This window comes from Staurois parvus, unplaced genomic scaffold, assembly GCF_062004578.1.
Source record: "Staurois parvus isolate SC_StPar_1 unplaced genomic scaffold, SC_StPar_1.0 ptg000561l, whole genome shotgun sequence".
In the NCBI taxonomy this organism is placed as follows: domain Eukaryota; kingdom Metazoa; phylum Chordata; class Amphibia; order Anura; family Ranidae; genus Staurois; species Staurois parvus.
The window spans coordinates 876,295-897,629 of NW_028318357.1; the positions used below are offsets into that span (position 1 = coordinate 876,295).

At 40.0% G+C, this 21,335-nt stretch overlaps 1 protein-coding gene across 1 annotated transcript in view; it reads left to right on the top strand.

The window, feature by feature from the left end:
• Nucleotides 1–21,335, top strand: part of LOC149450872 (gamma-aminobutyric acid receptor subunit rho-1-like) — a 102,030-nt gene that overhangs the window by 56,364 nt on the left and 24,331 nt on the right. The window contains exons 3-4 of the mRNA XM_089691302.1: nt 1,220–1,326; nt 17,361–17,428. Of these exons, the coding sequence (XP_089547428.1) occupies nt 1,220–1,326; nt 17,361–17,428 (175 nt within the window). The remainder of the gene's footprint in view (nt 1–1,219; nt 1,327–17,360; nt 17,429–21,335) is intronic.

The window sequence follows — 21,335 nt, forward strand, 5'->3', positions numbered from 1 at the left end:
TAAAATTTTTTAGGCTTTTCCTTCTGTTTTCACCTGGGAATCTGGCCAGTAACACACCTCCTGTATTAGAGTGCCCCCATTCAGGATGAAGGAGCGCAGGGGGCATCTTTGGACAGAAGCATTGTCATTCTGGGGGGAGGGAAGTGTTAGATGTGTTAGCAGATTCGGATACACTAACAAATTGAAGCAGACTCCAGCTAACACTGCAGTTAAACAATAAGTTACAGCAACAGTTTTGTTCCTTCTGAGATAAAGGTTTTACATGAATAAATAAAAGCTGACCCTTGTGGGCACTCTTTTCAGTGTTAAATGGTTTGTCTCATAGCTATAAATGATACATTCTGCTGGAGAACCTGTTCTTTTGAAAAACAACGGGCTTACCGGCTGGATCACCAGAAGTAAATAAAGAAAAGACAGCCAGAGTTTTTAAAACCGCTTGAAGGTCTTCTTGACATTGCAGACACTGTGCTGCTAGTGTCAGTTTACAAAGGAGCAAGATCTACTTCTGTGATACGAGCCATGATCCTGGTATACCCACTTATTGGCGAGGACGTATGTATATGTACGTTGGTTGGAAAGTGGTTAATAAAGGATTCTGAGGATTCAATTTCCCCTTACTTCCTACAGTTTTACCCTTCCCCTTTGCCCATATGACCTTAGACATCAACTGAGTAACTGCAGCATATATACAAGATCTCTCAGAAAGGCACCAGGTGAGGTAGCCTTCCCGGGATGCTTCTGTGAGGACCTGGCTTACATAAGCAATGTTTCCAGAGACCAGGAAATACAGTGTAGTTAAATATAAGAAACAGCAAAATGCCTTTATTTTCACCATAGAAACTAAGCTGATTTGATATCAGGGCGTGCACTGTCAGCACAGAAAGTGTTTATATAGGACGGAATATATGTAGCTTCTCTGTGTTAAAGCCCAGCCGTCGAGAGACCGAATATTTGTGTACCATTGGCAGAAATAAAAATAATAATCATCTGTTACCTGTCACCTGTTGGCTGAATAAGAGACTGCACAATATCAATATGCAGTATTTGATATAAATATATACAAAACAACTATACAGTCAATTAACATGATTTTGTATTTTTCCTGGGAACTTTTTTAAAAAAAAACTTGTTTTAATAAAAATAATGTAATATGAAAATTCTTGTTAAGACTTGATCTCTCGTTTATGTGATTTTTTTTTTATTTATTATTTTTATACAGTCCAGTTTTTAAAAGAAGTCCAGATATCACAAAATCGCCTTTAACAAAATCTGAACAGCTTCTCCGAATAGATGACCATGACTTCACCATGAGACCTGGTTTTGGAGGTACGTCAGTTTTGTGTAATCTTCTACATAGCAGTTTGTTGTGAATTATAAAAACACGCACATTCACTTTAAGAGAAGAAGAACTGAGAAGACATCTAGTGATGCATAGAATTATTAGGGCAGGCTACCCAATCAAGTGTGTACTTTAAAATGACACACTGAGAAAATACCCAATCTGGTTAAGGCAGCCCATAGACAAGCCATTTTATTTTGTTTAACCAGTCAAATGGCTTGATTCCCCCATCCACACACTCAGTGTGGATGAGGGAGTCTTCCCTTCTGATTTTTTGAAGTCTGACAGCAAGGAGACTCCCCTGCAGTCATAGTACAATTATCAGCATTGCAGGCTATAGCCAACAGCACTGATCAAGAAGGGAAGATCCAATGGGGCAGTTGTACAGAATTTGATTGGTAAATCAACTTTTGTACAATCTCCCTGCCCATACATGGATCAAAATTTGTCTGGTCCCTGCGAACCAGCTAAATTTCAATCTATGTATGGCCAGAGTTAAGGCAGAGTAAGACACAGTTAAAGCTTTAGCCCATCATTAAACCAATGTGAAAAGTACAGCAGAGCCCTCTTATAACAGAAGGTGTATACATGCATCACTTCCATCATGATCTTCAAAGAAGAAGGAATGTATCCAATTTCAAGATAGTTGGCAGATCCATGCAAATCTTACTAGCCTAATGTTATAGGGCCATTTATTCCAAACTGCACACAGTTGTTTCAGGCTCTGGGTCTATTGGTTTGGGTAGCTATCTTATTAGGATTCCTCTGCATTGCCATATAACACACAATTAATATACAGCTATTATATATAACTATGCCCCCAACAACAACAACTGTTTTTGTGTTCACTGTTGTGATTTTTCTGTATTTTAGAATGAATGTCCCCATACACACTGCCAAGCAAATGTAACTGTGAATTTGTTACCAATGGGATCAAATAGCATGCCTTGAATGACGTCCCAAATTGCCTAATCCAAAAACGATTTCTGGGACATTCTAGAGTGTAGATAGTAAAGCATTTGTCCACCTTCATCCCACTATAAACTGTATGCCCTGCCTTTTTTATTAGGAATGCTGTAGACCCTTTCTACACTCAGGGTTTCAGTTACTAAAAGGGTATAGGCTGCTCAAAGTGAATGGTCACCGAGTTTAGTAAATAAGGTGTAGCTGTGTTCACTTCAACCATCCAATCATGTGCAAGCAGAAATGTTGTAAGTAAAAACAGATTTACCTTATTTACTAAGCCGAGTGAACATTCACATTGCCAAGTGACCATGCTCTCTTCCTTTAGTGAATCAACCCCTCAGATCAGGACCTGTATAAAAGCATTCAAAGAAGCAATGCATCTGTTTGTCAAAACATGTAAACCCTAACAATGAACTTATTTGCTCCCTTTTGGTCTGTTGTTATATTTCTTCAATGCAAAATACCTGTTGATGCTGCCAAAAACCTTGAGAGCTCCAAACTTCCTGTGCTCTCTACCTCTGCAGTATCCTTTTCAGTTGGCATTGTCTCCTGAACGTCTTGTAGACTGCAGAACACCACCTTCTATGTTATGGAAACTAAACCCACTGCAGTAAAATGAGTCTGTATATGCAATAAAGCATGCTTGTTATACTCACTGTGGACTCTAAGGGGTTAATCCTCTGCATTGTTTAAAAAGGCTGTTTGATCCTGTCTTCTCTGCCCCTCCTCTTTTTAAAATGTCCACCTGATATAGACTGAATCCGTGGTCACATGCACATGCTCAGTTTGGTGTGTATTGCTAGAGAGGGTTTTTTTTTCTTGGGAGAGTACATGTGATCAGCACAGGGCCAATTAGTACTGTCCAGACAGAGGGTCAGGGGTTTCACATCCTCCTAGAGCAGAAAGAAAACTCCTCCTACAAGCTTTAACCAGTGCTCTGCTGAAGTCACAAGACTGCTCTAACTGCTGATGAGAAAAGGTATTTAGCAGTTTATATTTACTTAATAATTGCATTTCCATGTTCTTTGTACTGTGGGAGACCAGATATAGTAAATGCAGGGCCCTGGGTTTAGTAACACTTTAAGGGGGGTGTGTGTTCTGTAGTCCCACCTGTGCATGACACTGCTGCTCCTCCACAATTACAGCATAGTGAATGAAAATTGTTATCTTAGAAAAGGTAGTGTGCTACTGGCAGGGTAAAAATAAATTAAGAAATTGCCAAAAAAAAAAAAAATGAATTTAGCCACTAAGCCTAAGGATGGGTAAACTAAAATATATAAGATATTTTTTTCTTAGGTTTTGATACAGTATAAAGCAAAAGGTGGCTCTTGTTTATTACTACTATGTACTCTATACTTGTCTGGGGCCCCTTATTTTTAAAAAGGGCTCCCACCATCCAAATATCTTCAAAACCACCAGGCCAGGGTTTGTGGGGAAGAGTCCCTTGTCCTAATCAACATGGGGACAATGTGCTTTGCCAGGGAGTCCAACGGAAGGTACCCCCTTTATGTTGAGGCTATGTGGCCTGGTAGGGTTCAGAGAGAACACACACACACTATTAGATAGATAGATAGATAGATAGATAGATAGATAGATAGATAGATAGATATGAAGCTTCTGCATACGCTGTACATGCTTAATTTGTTGATACACTGATGAATTGTAGCAGCTGCCTGCTATGTTAAAAATCTGCAGTAATGAAAAAAACCGTATTCACCCATAGTTTATATCTGCAGTCTCCTGCATTTTACTGCTTCAAAGGCATTCCAAATATAACAACTTAATGACTATATTCTTTTCTTGTAACATTTGGGATTAGAAATTGTAATTCATCTTCCTTTCTCGGCTGCCAGATGGTAATATAATTCCAGGCTGGTGTTTTCTGGGCAAGCAAGATGTAGAGAGCTGTGTAATCCATGCACATCAATAGAACAATAACTTGCATCTTCATAAGAAACACATCTTGGAAATACAATATATCTAAATCACTATGCAGCTAAAACTCTATTAAGATTATAAAAATTAAAAAAGATACTATTAACAAAATATGGAAATAATGAAATCACTAAAATCTAATCAACAATTTTACATGTATTAATATAAACTATAAGCATTTGCAACTTCTCAGTATAAACACTCAATCAAAATCAACCTCATTTATAAGGTAAAGTACAAATTCTAAATGCAAAGTGAATTAACCTATATGCTGAAGCCTCATCAGATTAAGTTTCCTCAGTAGAGAAGAGTAAGCTGACATTTTATTGGTTAGTAACAAGTTGCAGATTTTAAAAAGGTCATAGCTACAGTTATGACCTTAGTCATTTTCTAACCCATGTGTTTGAACTCAGAAGAAAAGAAGCAAGTTCATATCCTATCTTAAAGTGAACTGACTTATTTAACCTCCTTGGAGAAACATTTCCCATGGAAAAAACATACAAAAAAAAGTTACATTTATTTCCTCAACACACATGTTAAAATGTGTATTTTAGGCCTGAATATTACTTAACTAGAATTTGTTTACCCACATAAAATAATATATTTTCTGAAGCAGAGATTATGTAGAATTAATTGATGGCAGGTGCAAATTGTATGCTGCATGGTGTTTGCATTACTGTGAAACAATGCGAGCACTTCCCATTCAAGCTGGTTATGTGGTAGCCAGCGGCCTCCAGCATTATAACAACCAATGATTAATTCCTGATGAGGACAAGGGCCTCTTGCACACAACCCTGGTATGGCGGTTGTGGGGGTCTGTGGGTGCAGGGCTTATAAGAATTTAGAAACCCCCTTTAAAAATAATAATCATGATAATTGACTCCTAATGACCTACTGAAAGAATTAACACTCTGACCAGCCTAAACACCCGATCCCCATGGCTGCTCCCCATGAACCAGTGCAAATATTCGCTAGCACACCAGCTGATGGTCGTTGTTTCACCCCATACTTTTGAGAGCTGATTACAGGTTTCACCCGACAGCAAGATAAAGTCTGCTGTCGGCTGACATTACTACAGGGTCTGGATCAATCCAGACTTTAAAGTAGAACTTTAGGCAAAACTTTTTTTTCATTTTGGATAGAGTAAGGGAGGATTATAACCCCTGTCAGTTTATTTTTTTGTGTTCCATTGGGGAGATTTACCTTCACTTCCTGTCCCAAAACAGAAAGCAAGAAAATCTCTGCAAATTAAGTGAATTTCTTGGGGACCCCCAGGTCATCAAAACTAGTGTCCCCATTGGAAAATTTTCCCTTTCTTACTTTTCTGGAGACAGCCCAAAATTTGTGGTTTCATGACAAATAGAAAGGGTGGATCTCCATAACGGGGGCACAGACAGCAATAAAAAAAATCATGATAGATGTTCTAATCCATCTCCACTCTGTACAAAATTAATAAAAAGTTTTGCCTTTAGTTATAATTTATTGTCAGGATCCACCCAGATGCCTGGACCAGCAGCTGGTTCAGCATCTCAGCAACCCGTTAGGAGACTGAGCCAGCCACTCCCTCCCCAGCCTGGCGCTCCAGTGAGTACTGGAAAGGTAGAGTAGAGTGCCGATGACTGACAATCACTGCTCTCTGCTCAGTGAAAAATGAGAACAGAGCAATCAGCAGTGTTTGATTGCTCAGCTCTTGGTGGCAGGGTGACAGATGCAGCACTGAACCAATGCTGCATCCACCTATGTGAGCATAATTGTTTTTGTTCAATTCCCAAGCTTCTATTTTTACTTAGAACTCAGCTTCTAGTAGTTAATGGTTTGATTTATTTATTTCACACATCGTACCTTTTCTATGTGTTTTCCATCCCTTTTCTCTTTTTCGTTCCTTTTTCTCTAATATTTATGGATCTTCTTGAGAGAAATATCAAATATGACAGAGATAATTTTTTAGAGGGTTGTAGGAGGCATAAATATAGAAGCTTTTATTTGTAAAGGGGCAGTAATAGCTGTGATCTCTAGTAGTCTCATGTAATGTGCCTCTAGGTTTTGACTCTCTCCTGAAGCATGTCTCCAGTCCCTAACAACTCCTATAGCATCTTCACAGCCTTTCACCATCTCCTGTTCCATGTGTGTTTGTCTCTCACAGCTTTTTGTAGCATTACATTGATTGAGACCTTTGGTGATGTCAGAAGCAGTATTTGAGTAAGTTGACCACTGCTGATGTAGACACATCAGGAAATGAGATGAAAGCTTTCCAAAAAGAAAATCCCACAATTTGTGTTGTCCCCAGGAAAGTATTAGAGGGGAAATCTTCTAATGGGGTTCACCAGTTCTGGTGACCTGGGGTTCCCCAAGGAATTCCCATAATTTGCAGGGATTTCCTCTCACTTTCTGTTTGCCTAGGGGACAGGAAGTGAAGGGAAATCTCCACAATGGGGCACAGATTGCAAAAAATAATCTGACATGGGTTATAACCCTCCCTTGCTCTGTCTAAAATGAAAAAAAAAGGTTTTGAATATAATTTTACTTCAAACATATATCAGTCATATATCAAATTGCTTGTGTGAAAAGTAAACTCATCACACTATATGATGAGGATTCAAGCTTATACATAATTATTACAAGTAACCTCCACTATTATGGAGAAGAGCAAAGTGAAACATCTTATAGGGTAACCCTACTAAATGGAGTTCAGTAGACAGAAATGTAAATATGCTGCTTAAACATCATTCATATATTTGCTTCAGTTCTATCACTTTAAAGTGGAAGACAAGACACCAGTACAGATCCGCTGCATCTATTTAAACTTTCAGGTATCATTATAGATGGTGAAAGTACCATAATATTGTCTTTTACCAAGCCATACAATCCTGTCAATATGCCTCTGATTTCAAAAGTGTCAGTTAAAGAACAGGAGTCATTGCAGAAGTTCAACCTAGCAACATATGATGTAGTCTCTTGATGTTCAGAGAAATTTGCACTTCAATCCATGGTGGCACAGTTGGGGGTTATTTACAAAAACTAGAGAGTGCAATATCTGGTGCAACTCTGCATAGTAACCAATCAGCTTCCAGGTTTTGTTTCCAAGCTTAACTGAACAAGTTGAAGTTAGAAGCTGACTGGCTACCATGCAAAACTGCACCAGATTCTGAGTGCTCCAGTTTTATTAAATCATCCCCAGTTGTGTCTAGATCCTAGTGGGTTAAAGAACCTAAGGCTCAATTTAATAAGCTTTAAAACATTTTATCTAAATTAACTGCATTATTTTAAGCCACATAGTTATTATTTGTTGTTCTTATTGCATTGCATCTATCTGAAAAGAAAACTAATAATACAACTGTACTGAAGAAAACTAATTCTGCCCTGCATTTATAATAATGAACAATAAAATATTATTAATATATTAATATACAGCACCTTGAAAAAGTATTCATACCCCCTGAAATTTTCCACATTTTGTCATGTTACAAGCAAAAACTTAAATGTATTTTATTGGGATTTTATGTGATAGGCTAACACAAATTGGCACATAATTGTGAAGTGGAAGGAAAATGATAAATATTTTTCAAATTTTTTATAAATAAATATCTGAAAAGTGTGGTGTGCATTTTTATTCAGCCCCCCGGGATCAATACTTTGTAGAACCACTAATGGTTAAAAAAGGGCATGTTTTGGAGATGTTACAGAGGTGAAGTCTACAAAATTTGGACAGTGTTTGGATTTGGGTCTGAAAGGACAGACTGGAGTCCAGGATTACACCTAGTACCATGGCATGAGGGGAGGGACTGATAGTTGAATTATTGATCTTGATGGAGAAGTCAGGGGAGGGGGTTACGGGCTGGAGGGAATATTATGAACTCAGTTTTAGAAAGATTTTGTTTGAGGAAGTGGAGTGACATCCATGTCGATATGTTGCTTAGTAGGTTAGTAATGCGAGAGGAGACTGAAGGAGTGAGGTGAGAAGCAGAGAGATAGATTTGCATGTCATCAGCATAGAGATGGTACTTGAAGCTATGGGAGTGTATCAAGTGACCAAGGGAGGAGGTGTAGAGGGAGAAGAGAAAGGGTCTATAGGCAGAGCCTTGGTTAACCCTTACAACAATAGGAAAGGGAGAGGAGGAGACAGAGTTATAGGTAACACTAAAAGGAGTGCTGTGATAGGTAGGAGGAGAACCAGGAGAGAGTAGAGTCTGGAAGGCCAAGAGAGTGGAGTTTTTTTTTGAGGAGGGGATGGTCTCCAGTATCAAAAGCTGCAGAGAGGTCTAGTAGTAAGAATATGGAGTAGTCGCCATTGGCTTTAGCAGTTAGTAAATCATTAGTGAGTTTTAGTAGGGCAGTTTAATAAGTGAAATCCATATTGTAAGAGGTCAAGAAGGTTGTTGTCAGTGAGGTAGGAGCTCAGACAATTGTAGACTAAGTGTTCTAAGAGTTTAGAGATAAACAGGAGTAGGGAGATGGGTCTTAAGTTGTTTAGGTTGGTGGGGTCCAGTGAGGGCATAGGGGTGATCAGTGCATGTTTTAGAGGGGAGCTTGAAGAAATGAGTGAAGGAGCATAGGATAGAAGAGGGTGACTGAAGTAATTGTGAGGGTACAGGATTCAGGGGAAAGATGGTAATGCGGGCTTCTGAGAAAACTTTAGTGACCTCTTTGATAGTAGCAATACAGGGTATACTATGTGGGATAGATATCTGTGCAGTGGAGATGCCCCAGTGAATTGCATAAATCTTGTTTTTGAAATGATTGGCAATCTCGTGAGCAGTGTGTGATTTACTGGGTGGTGGTGGAGAAAGTAGAGAGTTAAAAGTAGGGAGGAGACGAGGACTGGATGACAAGGTATTAATAAGAGTGACAAAGTAGGTTTGTTTGGTATCATGGAGGGAGGAATCGTGTTTTAAGAAGGCAGATTTATATAGAGTGAATGCTTGTTGGTATTCGGTTTTACGCCACAATCGCTCCAGTGCATGGCTATGTCTCTTAAGATTTCTGGTGTCGTCAGTCTGCCAAAGTTGTGATGCTTGGAGCCTGGTACTTCTTGTAGTTAGAGGAGCAAGTGAGACCTGTGTGGATGAAAGTGAGCTGTGGTAGACAGAAGTGGCCAGATCAGGGCAGGACAGGGGAGAGAGTCTGTCGTAGAGGTGGTCAGTTGCAGAGTAGAAAAGAGAGGGATTAAAGCAGTGAAGGTTTCTGCGGGTAATCGTTTGCTGCTTGGAGGTATACGTGGTTGAAGACAAGAACACTGTTAACATGATGAGGTTGTGATTAGAGAGAGGAAAGGGGGTGTTGGTGAGGTTGTAGGGAGTGCAAAGGTGGGAGAAAACAAGGTCCAGGGTATTCCCATCAGAGTGAGTGGAGGACTGTGTTCATTGGGTGAGGGCAAAAGATGAGATTAAATTGAAAAGTTGGGATGTAACTTGGTTTTTAATATTAATGGGGATGTTAAAATCACCAAGAATGATAGTAGGTCAGAGGAGAGAAAGTAGCATAGCCAGGCAGAGAAGTCAGCAAGAAAGCACAACACCGGTCCAGGAGGCCGATAGATCACTGCAATCCTTAGAGAAATGGGAGAAAACAGCCAAATACAGTGAGTCTGGAATGAAGAGGAGCATAGAGAGGAAGGGGTAGGAAGGACTTGAAAGGTGCTCAGGGTTAAGCAAACCAACTCCACCTCCTTTCCTTTCCTGAGTCCAGTGGAGGCCTCCATGGGAGAGGGCCACTGGAGAAGCAGAATCTGATACTGGAAGCCAGGTTTCTATAATTGTAAGCAGGTTAAGGCAGTGGGAGATAACAATGTCATGGACAGAGGTGAGCTTGTTACAGATAGAGCGGTCAGTTCCAGAGTGCACATGAAAAAAGGGGGGCAGGGGTTGGGAGCAGGTGGTTAGCGATTAAACTGTGTAGATTGCGGCTATTGTTGGAGGAAGGAGAGTGACTGGTGTGTGGGTAAGATACTGGAGGACCAAGGTTTGGGGAGATATCCAGAGAGGTTAGAAGAAGGGGGTTAAGGAAAGTAAGATGGGAGTGGGATGTATATGAGTGCACATGCCTTCCTGTCCTTGTGTTTGGGTCAGTAGGTGGGCTAAATATTAGCAGGAGGTGATGAGAGCAGTAGTAGGGAGATGTAGAAGTGAGGGTGATATGTACAGTGGATATAAAAAGTCTACACACCCCTGTAAAATATCAGGTTTCTGTGATGTAAAAAAATGAGACAAAGATAAATCATTCCAGAGCCTTTAATGTAACATATAAACTGTACAACTCAGTTGAACAACAAACTGAAATATTTTAGGGGGGAAGTAAACATAAAAAACTAAAATAATGTGGTTGCATAAGTGTGCACACCCTCTTATAACTGGGGATGTAGCTGCGTTCAGAATTAAGCAATCACATTCAAAATCATGTTAAATAGGAGTCAGTACACACCTGCCAGCATTTAAAGTGCCTCTGATTAACCCCAAATAAAGTTCAGCTGTTCTCTGGTCCACTGTATAAGATTTGGGGCCATTCTGAAGGCAACAGGGGGTCCAAGCAGGTACTAATAAAGTGGCCAGTGTGTGTGTGTGTGTGTATATATCTATCTATATATATATATAGCTGTCCAAACCTGGCCCTATGTGAAAAAAATTTAATTCCCCCCCATGTGAATGTACTGTGATTAACCACTTTTTTGGAAAGCGGCGTTAAATTTAATTTGCCACACCAAAGCCTGATTACTGCCAGACCTGTTGAATCAAGAAATCAACTAATGTGAAGCTGTCTGACAAAGTGAAGCACTCTAAAAGATCTCAAAAAGCAACAAATCATGCCGCAATCTAAAGAAATCCAAGAACAGTTGAGAAACAAAGTAATTGACACGTATCAGTTTGGTAAGGGTTACAAAGCCATTTCTAAGGCTCACAGTGAACCACAGTGAGAGCCATTATCCACAAATAGAGAAAACTTGGAATAGTGGTGAACCTTCCCAGGAGTGGCTGGCCTACCTAAATTACTCCAAGAGAACAACAATGACTCATCCAGGAGGTCATAAAAGAACCCAGAACAACATCTAAAGAACTGCATGCCTCACTTGCCTCAGTTAAGGTCAGTGTTCATGGTGCAACAACAGGAAAGAGATTGGGCAAAAATGGCATCCATGGGAGAGTTCAAAGGCAAAAGCAACTGCTGAACAAAAAGAACACAAAGGCTTGTTTCCCATTTGCCAAAAGACATCTTGAGTATCCCCAAGACTTTTGGGCAAATATTCTGTGGATTGATGAGACAAAAGTTGAACTTTTTGGAAGGTGTGCGTCCCATTACATTTGGCATAAAACTAACACAGCATTTCATAAAAAGAACATCATACAATCATTCAAACATGGTGGTGGTAGTGTGATGGTCTTTGCAGCTTCAGGACCTGTAAGACTTGCCATAGTGTAATTGATGGAATCATGAATTCTGCACTCTACCAGAAAATCTTGAAGGAGAATGTCGAGCCATCAGTTTGTGACCTCTAGCTCAGCAATCTTTGATTATGCATCAGGACAATGATCAAAAACACACCAGCAAGTCCACCTCTGAATGGTTCAAAAAAGACAAAATTAGGGTTTTAGAGTGTCTTAGGCAAAGTCCGGTCTTAAATCCGATTGAGATGTTGTGACATGACCTTAAACATGCCAATCATACTCAAAAACCCTTCAATGTGCCTGGATTAAAACAATTCTGCAAAGAAGAGTGGGCCAAAATTCCTCCGCAGCGATGTGAAAGACTCATTGCCAGTTATAGCAAATGCTTGATTGCAGTTGTTGCTGCCAAGGGTTGCACAACCTGTTATTAGGTTAAGGGGGCAATTACTTTTTCACATAGGGCCAGGCAGGTTTGGACAGCTTTTTTCCCTTAATAAATAAAATCATTTACAAACTGAATTTTGTACTTACTCGGTTACCTTTGTGTAATATTAAAATTTGCTTGATGATCTGAATTATTTAAGTGTGACAAATATGCATAAAAAGAAAAAATCAGGATGTAGGCAAATACTTTTTCACAGCACTGTACACCATGTAGGCCAAAGTAATATTTACAATTTTGTCATATGCATGTTAATTCACCATACTTTGTCACTGAATTGATAAATATATTGTGTTGGAAGACACTAGTCATTTTTTTGCATCTTCTTAGCAAATAAATTTCATGTATTCTAAAGAAAAAATAAACAACTTTTCCAGTTCATCCAGTGCTAATTTTAACATAAACAGTGCTACTCTAGACAATAGCTACAAACTGCATTCTGTAATTTTACCAATAAGGACTCATTAACACAGGACATTTGCTTTTCTCCTCTGAACACTAGAACTCCTGTCAGAAGAAAAACTGTACCTAATTCTGTGTATTGCAGATGTGTGTAGGTGCATCAAGCATTTGAGCATTAATTGATTCCATTGGCCAGAGCATTAATATATTGTGGCCATGGAATGTATTAATGCTAAAATGCTTCATGCACCAACACGCATGTGCAATACACAGATTTAGGCTGTTTTTCTTCAGAAGGAAGTTCTAGCATTCAGAGGAGAAAAGCAAATGTCCTGTGTGCATGAGGTGTTTTATGCTACCCACAAAGTTAGGAGCATGAAATTGTCCAAAATGTCTTGGTATGCTGGCACCTTAAGAGTTCCCTTCACTGGAACTAAGGGGCCAAGCCCAACCCCTGAAGAACAACCCCACACCATAATCCCCCCTCCACCAAACTTTACACTTGGCACAATGCAATCAGGCAAGTTCTGTTCTCCTGGCAACCGCCTAACCCAGACACGTCCATCAGATTGCCAGACAGAGAAGCATGATTTGTCAGTCTCCACTCCTCTAGAGTCCAGTGGTGGCATGCTTTACACCACTGCATCCGATGCCTTGCATTGCACTTGGCGATGTAAGGCTTAGATGCAGCTGCTCGGCCATGGAAACCCATTCCATGAAGCTCTCTACGCACTGTTGTTGTACTAATCTGAAGGCTACATGAAGTTTGGAGGTCGTTAGCTATTGACTATGCAAACAGTTGGCGACTTCTGTGTACTGTGCACTGTAGAATGCGCTGATCCCACTCTGTCATTTTACGTGGCCTATCACTTCATGGCTGAGTGGCAGTTGTTCCCAGTTGCTTCCACTTTGTTATAATACCACTAAAAGTTGACCGCAGAACATTTAATAGCAAGGAAATTTCACAGATGGACTTATTGCACAGTTGGCAACCTATCACGGTACCACGTTTGAATTCACTGAGCTCTTGAGAGCGACCCATTCTTTCACAAATGTTTGTAGAAGCAGTCTGCATGTCTAGGTGCTTGATTTTATACACCTGTGGCCATGGAGGTGATTGGAAAACCAGAATCCAATGATTTGGAGGGATGTCCCAATACTTTTGGCAATATAGTGTATGTGAACATGCACCATAGGAAGCCATGTTATTTCATATGTTATGCAGATTGGATGCGGTTCAAACCACATCCAATCAGCATAAACATGAACCGGCACTAAAGTATATGATTTCCCCAGGACTTATAAGTGGTCTATGTGTTCTTTCAAATTAACTTTATTAGGAGTACATGTATAGTGCTACCCCCGAAGAAGCCGCTCGTATGTTTTCCACAGGCTCCCCTTTACTCGCCTCACAGCCAGGCACAGTGTATTTCTTCAGCCAAATACACTCACATACACACTTCAGCCCATTGTCTTCATTGACCAGTCTAGGGGATGTTTTGTTTATGGAGTTTATTGTAGAACTAGGGATAAGGATGGGGAATTGTAGTAGGATACTCCAAATCAGAACTAATCACAATGAGAACATCTACCTGATCTCTTAGGCTCGGTTCACACTGCTGCGACTTGGGACCCAACTTGTGAGACCCCAAGTTGCATGACATGTAAAATCCCATGTTAGTCAATGAGAGCTGTCTTAATTAGCAATACTGAAGTCGCTCCGACTTTAGAAAAGGTTCCTGTACTACTTCAAGGCGACTTATACCCGACTTGTTCCCATAGACTTTAATGGAAGTCACCTCCAAGTCGTATCCTCATCTATATTGATGTGATTTGGATCCAACATTACAGGAAGATTACCCAGGCATTCCCTGAAAGTTGCTTCAGAGATGCTTCAGAGTTGCTTCAAAGTAATACTCAAAGTCGCCAGGCAAAATCGCACTGTAAGCCGCGCAACTTTAAGGTCGCAGTAGTGAGAACCAAGACTATGTTGAACACTGTAGAAGTCTTGACTGACAATAGCTAGCAGACATCCCTTTGTCACATATATCAGCAAGTGATTTAGGAATGAGCAAAGTCTTTTTAACAGTAATAGTAGCTACAGGGCTGAGCTCTTCAACTAATAAGCCAGTTATGACAGACTACGACAGGCCAAAGGTAACATACCTAGGTAAAGTCTTTTGCAGTAATAGCACTTAGACAGTACTCTTCCAAACACTAGCCAGTGTTCCCTTTTTCTAGACTCACGATGACTATCAAGCCCCAGGGGAGGTAGCAAGCACACAGATTCCTCAATGTCAGTACTCACAAGGCTCACGGACAGAATAATTGCCTCCTTCCAATTGTCCAGACGAAACCCTCCAGTGATACCAGACAGAGCTTTGGTGGACAGCTATGGAAAATAAATCTCTCAATTTATGAGACCCCCTTATATAGACAATCCAAGCCACCTACATGTTCTGACATGTCATGGGTATCCCTATCTATCCTCATAAGCTGCCTCATATGCATAATCTCTTTCAGGATGTCCCCCCATTTACTAGTTAAAGGGACTTGTGTTGACGTCCAATGTATAGATATTGACTATGTGGCAGCAAAAAAAAAAAAGCAAATCTTTTTGTCATCAGAAATAGAGGTGTTCGATACCATTTGGTTAGCAGTCTGAAATTATGCTGTTGAATTCTACATGAAATAGAGAGCTTCTGTGTTGATAGGAATGCTTCATCCAATTCATCTGAGATAATGATCAAAAATTGTTTCTTCTCCTATTTCTTCGTGTATGCCAGTTGCTAAGTTGAAGTGTTTTCTGGAGTGGATGAGTCTACACATAAATATTCAAAGGTGTATAAAGAATGTGGAAGCTTGGGGATAGGTTAGTCAAAAATTCTGGAAAGGTAGATGAACATCTTGATTTCACTATAAAAGAAAAAAGAGTGGTTAGTAGGTTAGTACATGTTTAAGCTGGGGCCAAAAAGCTTTCTGCCATTCTGCAGGGTATCCCTAAAGTCTGGACACATAGGCAAAATGCATATTTTCAATAAATTTCAATACATTTTTCAACAACATTTTATTTAATTGGAATAATAATCAATAACATCTTCAATATGTTTTCTACCATTTGCATGTGCTTTGCAAGATTCACATGAACCCGATGCAGTAACTCCACATTTCCGTCAGTTTGAGCACATTAGTTCATGATGCGCTCCTTCAGGTTATTCATATCTGTGATTTTAATTGAGTACACTTTCTCCTTTAGCATATCGCAGAAAAAGAAGTCAGGAGGTTAAGATCTGGTGAGCTTTATAGTGATATATTATACGCATAGTGATATTTACAGACTTTAGGGACACCCTGTAGAATGGAAGGTGCATGAAGGCCAACCAAAAAGGTTGGATTGTCTAGTAAGGGGGCCAGGGGGGCTAGGATGAAGGATAAAGAGAAGGACAGAACATTTTTAATGCATCAGTTAAGACAGAATATAGCAGTTAACAGTGCTGTGTACCAGAGGAGGCCAGTGGAAAGATTTACACAGGTGTGAACAAGTCCATAGACCTGCTTTTGGGTGGATTGAGGAGAGATAAAATGAATTTGAACTTATAGCTTGTCATGCGCAAGATTAATGCAATCTAGTATTAAAGTTAAAATAGAAATTTATAGTAGATCGCCAAATCAAGTAAACGTGCACCTCCATTTTCTTTCTTTACATTCGTTTCCATCTATTTTAACAGATCTGGCACACCAGATTTTTTTAGTTTAAAAAAATATACTGGAATGGACACGGGATTAAATAGATGGTTCATATCCATTGGTCAATAGGAATGCATTGCAGTCTATGTTTCATTCGCCAATGGATGGATGAAAAACGAACAGATGGTCCACTCATGTGAAAGTTCCGTAATGTAGTGTGAATCTGGAAAACAGCCAGGCAAAATTGGATATTAAAGAGGAACTTTTACTTCATCTTATAAATTACAGCAAAAGCATCTTTATAAATGTTTAGTAATGGCCATCTACAAAGAGATATTTTTAAATAATTACAGGCCTTTGATTTTTAGCATATCTTACTTTTCTTTTTTGTCTTTCATGGTAGCCATTTTAATTAAAGGCAGATAAATCCATATCCCCTTTGTTCCAGGAACTCCGTCGGGGACCCTGGTTCTCCTTGGACACAGTGTACATCATCCATGCCGGGGAGGCGGCCTATGCTCTGCCCTCATCCTCATACTGCACTTGGTAGTACACCAGTGGAAACTTTTTACTCCTCTTCACCAGAAAGCCTTTATGCATGTCTGCAGTGGAAGTGGTGTGGGCTTTCTATGGGGCATCAGAGTGGCCCAGGAGGCAATTGCCCCCTGGCCCAGTCTGCGCCTGCCCACCCCCATTCTAGGCCTATTCTATCTACCTTATCTAAAAGAAAAGATGTTTATACTTACCTATTCTGAATTCGCTCCAGTCCGGTCACATAATCTCTCCAGTCGCAGCTTCATTGTAGAGGAGAAAACCATGAAAACAGCTGCAGAGCCCAGGCAATGACATCGACCATAGGCTTATTATGGGGCAGCCTTTATCGGCTGTCCCTCCTCTACACTGAAGTCGGTGATAACAGCTGATCATGTGACTGCCCAGATTATGCACATCTTCTTTTCACACAGTAGATAGAATAGGTTTAGAATGGGGTGGGAGTGGATTTTAGCTTAGTTAGGTTTTGACTGGAATTACACTTTAAACACTGGCCTTATTTGTAGCTTCTATCACAAATACTGGTTCAGGTTAATTGTTTTACACTTCATATCCGAACTTGACCAACTCTGGAGGGAGAAACCATCTACCAGAATGTATTTCAAAAGTTTTATTGTATTCATTGTATTCCTAGAATATTTAATAAAATATTATTTCCCAGGTCCAGCAATCCCCGTTGGTGTGGATGTGCAAGTTGAAAGCCTTGACAGTATTTCTGAAGTAGATATGGTAAGTAAAATCAAATGATGTTGTATGAATCAACGGTTGTGTAGCTTCCTCCTCTCACAACATGCTAACCAACCCCTCCTGCTCAGGGATGATTGATTCCTCATTGATTTTTTAATTACCTACAGATATCAGAGGGTGGCCAAACTGGGTACAATGGGACAACTAAAATAACTTTTTCTGAAGCTCTTTCCATAAACAGATATGTTTGGATTGGCCAAATGTACATGTTTATTGGAATGGGAGGAGGTATAGAAGGACCAATCACTGGAAAATCTCAGGTAAAACAATAGCATTTAGTCAAAAACAAAATTAGCCAGTCCTTATTTGTCCTGAAATGGATGAACAATAGAGTTCCACAGGTGCCCACAGATTTGAGAATTATCTTGTGGAAAATCGAAAGGAAAATACACAACTATTCTTAGGAAACATTATTTTACAAAAGAGTATTAAAATATTTAAAATTAATGGGGCAGACTCAATGGACCACTTGATTTTTTTCTGCCATCACTCTGACATGTATAGTTAATATTTAATACCATTTTCTATCAGTTCCCACACTTACTGCCCACAACATCAGATTTAAAAGGTTGTAAAGGCTGAAGGTTTTTTACCTTTATACATTGTATGCATTAAGGCATACACCTTCAGTGTGCAGTGCCCCCCTAATATGAACCTGAGCCTGATCTCAGTCCACTGATGTACACGGGAATCCTAGCTCTCCTGGGTCTCCCCATCCTCATTGGCTGAGACACAGCAGCAGGAGCCATTGGTTCCTGCTGCTGTCAATCACAGTCAGTGAGGAGGGAGCAGGGGGTGGAGCCGCGTCCGATTCTGCTGTGTCTTGTGGATGCAGAGAGCAGGGCTCAGGAACGAGCATGCACCAGTACCCCTATAGCAAGCGGCTTGCTATGGCGGCACTGCTCAGGGGGGAGGAGCCGAGAACAGGTGGATCAGTGCTGCTCTGTGCAAAACCACTGCACAGAGCAGATAAGTATGACATGTTTGTTATTTTTAAAAAAAATGTTTAAATTGCCTTTAGTATTGCTTTAAGGTCAAGTGATTTGCCACCTGCATTTCTCAACTCATCCATATATAAATAAATTGGTGAGTGGAAATGCCTAGATAATTCAACATATGAAGACAGGATGTTCTTTGACAAAGAGCAAGAAAGTATTTTGTTCAAGGCAGATATGGCAGAGTAATGGAATCTATAAATACTCTGTAATAAATGGCTCTGTTTAAATATATAAAATATACACCAACTGCATGAACTATTGCATTGGGGCTTGGACAGCGTATACCTAAGCTTTTAATTATTTTCTGAGATATGTAGGAACTGTCATTGGGTGAGATTGGCTTTCTGTTATATTTGTATATTCTAGCCAATAAAACCACCTCCATCTGAAGATGTTCTTTGTTCTCTTGATGGTGAAAGTAAAGTCTCTCATGTGTTTAATATCTTTAATTCTGGAAAACCAATGGATTGCTGTTGAGTGGTCTGGCTGATACCACAGAACAAGGATGCTAGCCTTTTCAGCATTAATCAGATGAATAAGTATGGAGCATTTGTGTGACGTCTTTGGAAGGTCATTAGAATGACTGAGGAAAATGGCAGGTTGATGGGGTATCTGGTAGTCTGTGAATTTCTGGGTTATAATGACCACTTGCCTCCTGAAGGTCTGAAGTTTAGAATAGTCTCATAAGCTTTGAAGAAGTGATCCTTCACCCTCACCACAACAACAACATATTTTCAGGACTGGAGGGGAGAATGCATTGAGGGCAGTTGGGACTCTGTACCGACATGTGAACAGTTTGCAACCAGCCTAGTGATGAGTTGCTAACAGGGGCGGACTGGCCATTTGGAAACTCGGGCACTGCCCGAGGGCGTGGGGTCAGTAGGGGGCCCCATGAGATGCCCCTGGTACCTTTTTGATAGGCTTTTTTGAGTTTGGGCAAGGACACAGGGGCCTCATGATCCCCTATTGCCCGGGGGCCCCATGAGTTGTCAGTTCGCCCCTGGTTGCTAATTGATGCTTTCTGGGTGAGACAGATCAAGTTGTCTATTTGTACCTGAGAAAAACTGACATCATGGTCTTCCTCCCATTTCTTAATAAATGGGTGCACACAGTCTGCATATGGTGTAATTAAGAGTTCATGGCGGACAGCGAGGGGTTTATTTACTAAAGCTGGAGAGTCCAAAATCAGACTCCCTTCTGCATAGAAACCAATCAGCTTCTAACCTCAGCTTGTTCAATGAAGCTTTGGCAATGAAACCTGGAAGCTGATTGGTTTCTATGCAGAAGGGAGTCTGATTTTGGACTCTCCAGCTTTAGTAAATAAACCCCCATGTGTCTAACAGAGCCCCTCTCAGAGCTTAATGTTTTGAAAGGTGTCACAAGCATAGTTCTCAGGTGGTGGTAATGATAATAGAAAGTGGTAGAGTTGTAATGTTATCCAGAAGCCACGTTGTATGTGGGATACTTTGTCATTTCTTGCCCTCCTCCCCTGGAGGGCATGGTTTTGTAGTGCAATGCCTTAGATAGCCTAGTTTGTGCCAAGAGTAAAAAGCTTGTGTCTGTCAGGCTTGGTTGAAATCTAACATTTCCAATGATAAAATATAATAGGGATGAAGAAGGTGAGAAATTGTAAATTATCCATTATGAGTTCATTATCCATATGTAAAAGTATCCATTTAAGTATAATCTGCTGAAGAGACACCCCAAGTATGGGAGGGAAAATTATTACATTGATTGGCTCAAATGTGTACTCAGTGGAAGGGATAGCAAATGCAAATCAGTTGGTTTTAGTACTAAGAACTGATTTTTTGTCACAGATACTGGAAGTATTCAGTACCATCTTAGTATGGGATATCCCAAAAAATCTCAGCAATGACAAGGCGTTGATCTGAAGAGGTTAGCTTTGTGTTGTTAGAGGTTAAGTTTAGAGATAGGGTTAAGGTTTGGACCAGGGGTAAGAGTAATAGATAGGGTTAGGTATTCCGAGGATAACTATAAAATCTTAATTGTTCATTATAACAATTAGATTAGGAGAAAAACTTAATGTGTGGGTAGGATTACGTTTGAGGATTGGGTAAGGTTAGATGTTGGTGGGAAATTAATTATTAAGTGTTAATTCAGGAGTTGGCTTAGGTTTTAAGGTTCCTGTTGGGGGATGGATAAGTGTGATGAGTAGCCTAAAGGTCAGGTTAAGGTTCAGGTTGTGTGATACTCTTTGTATACACTTGGTGCCAAAATCCAGATGCTGTGTATTAGCATGTTGGCTACATTTGTCAGACTATTTAGCTCTGGTTGAGATTTATTGGACTTAGCCTGAAGAGTTTGCTATATCATTCAATTATTCCCAGATCCCTGAGTCTGTACAATTACATTGTCCAATTCCACTGATATAATAAAATATACATTTTTCATAGTTTCATCTAAGGTGATAAAACAAAGGTAATAATGACACCTCTTAAGATGCTTCTCAAGCCAAAACTTTTTTTCTAGTTTTGGATAGAGTGGGGATGGTTAGGAACCCCTATTGGGTTTTGCTGTCATCTTGGGGTCCTTTGGACTCTTACTTGCTGACAATGGCTTAGTTAGACAGGAAGTAAGGGTAAATATGCAACAGGGATACCAAGAGAAATAAACATCTGACTCTGGGAGCTACCATCACTTTCTGTCTAACGAAACATCATCAGAACAGGAAAGTAAAAATCTTTAATGTAGCCCCAGATTGTATTATAAAACTGACAGGGGTTTTAACCTATCTCCAGTCTATCCAAAATGAAAATATACATGGTTTGGGCAAACACACATTTTATAATGTTCTTTCCATAGGTCAATGCCTACATAGCTTTTTTTTCAAATTTACCTTTGCACAAAGGTAGCCATGCCTCTACCCAAAT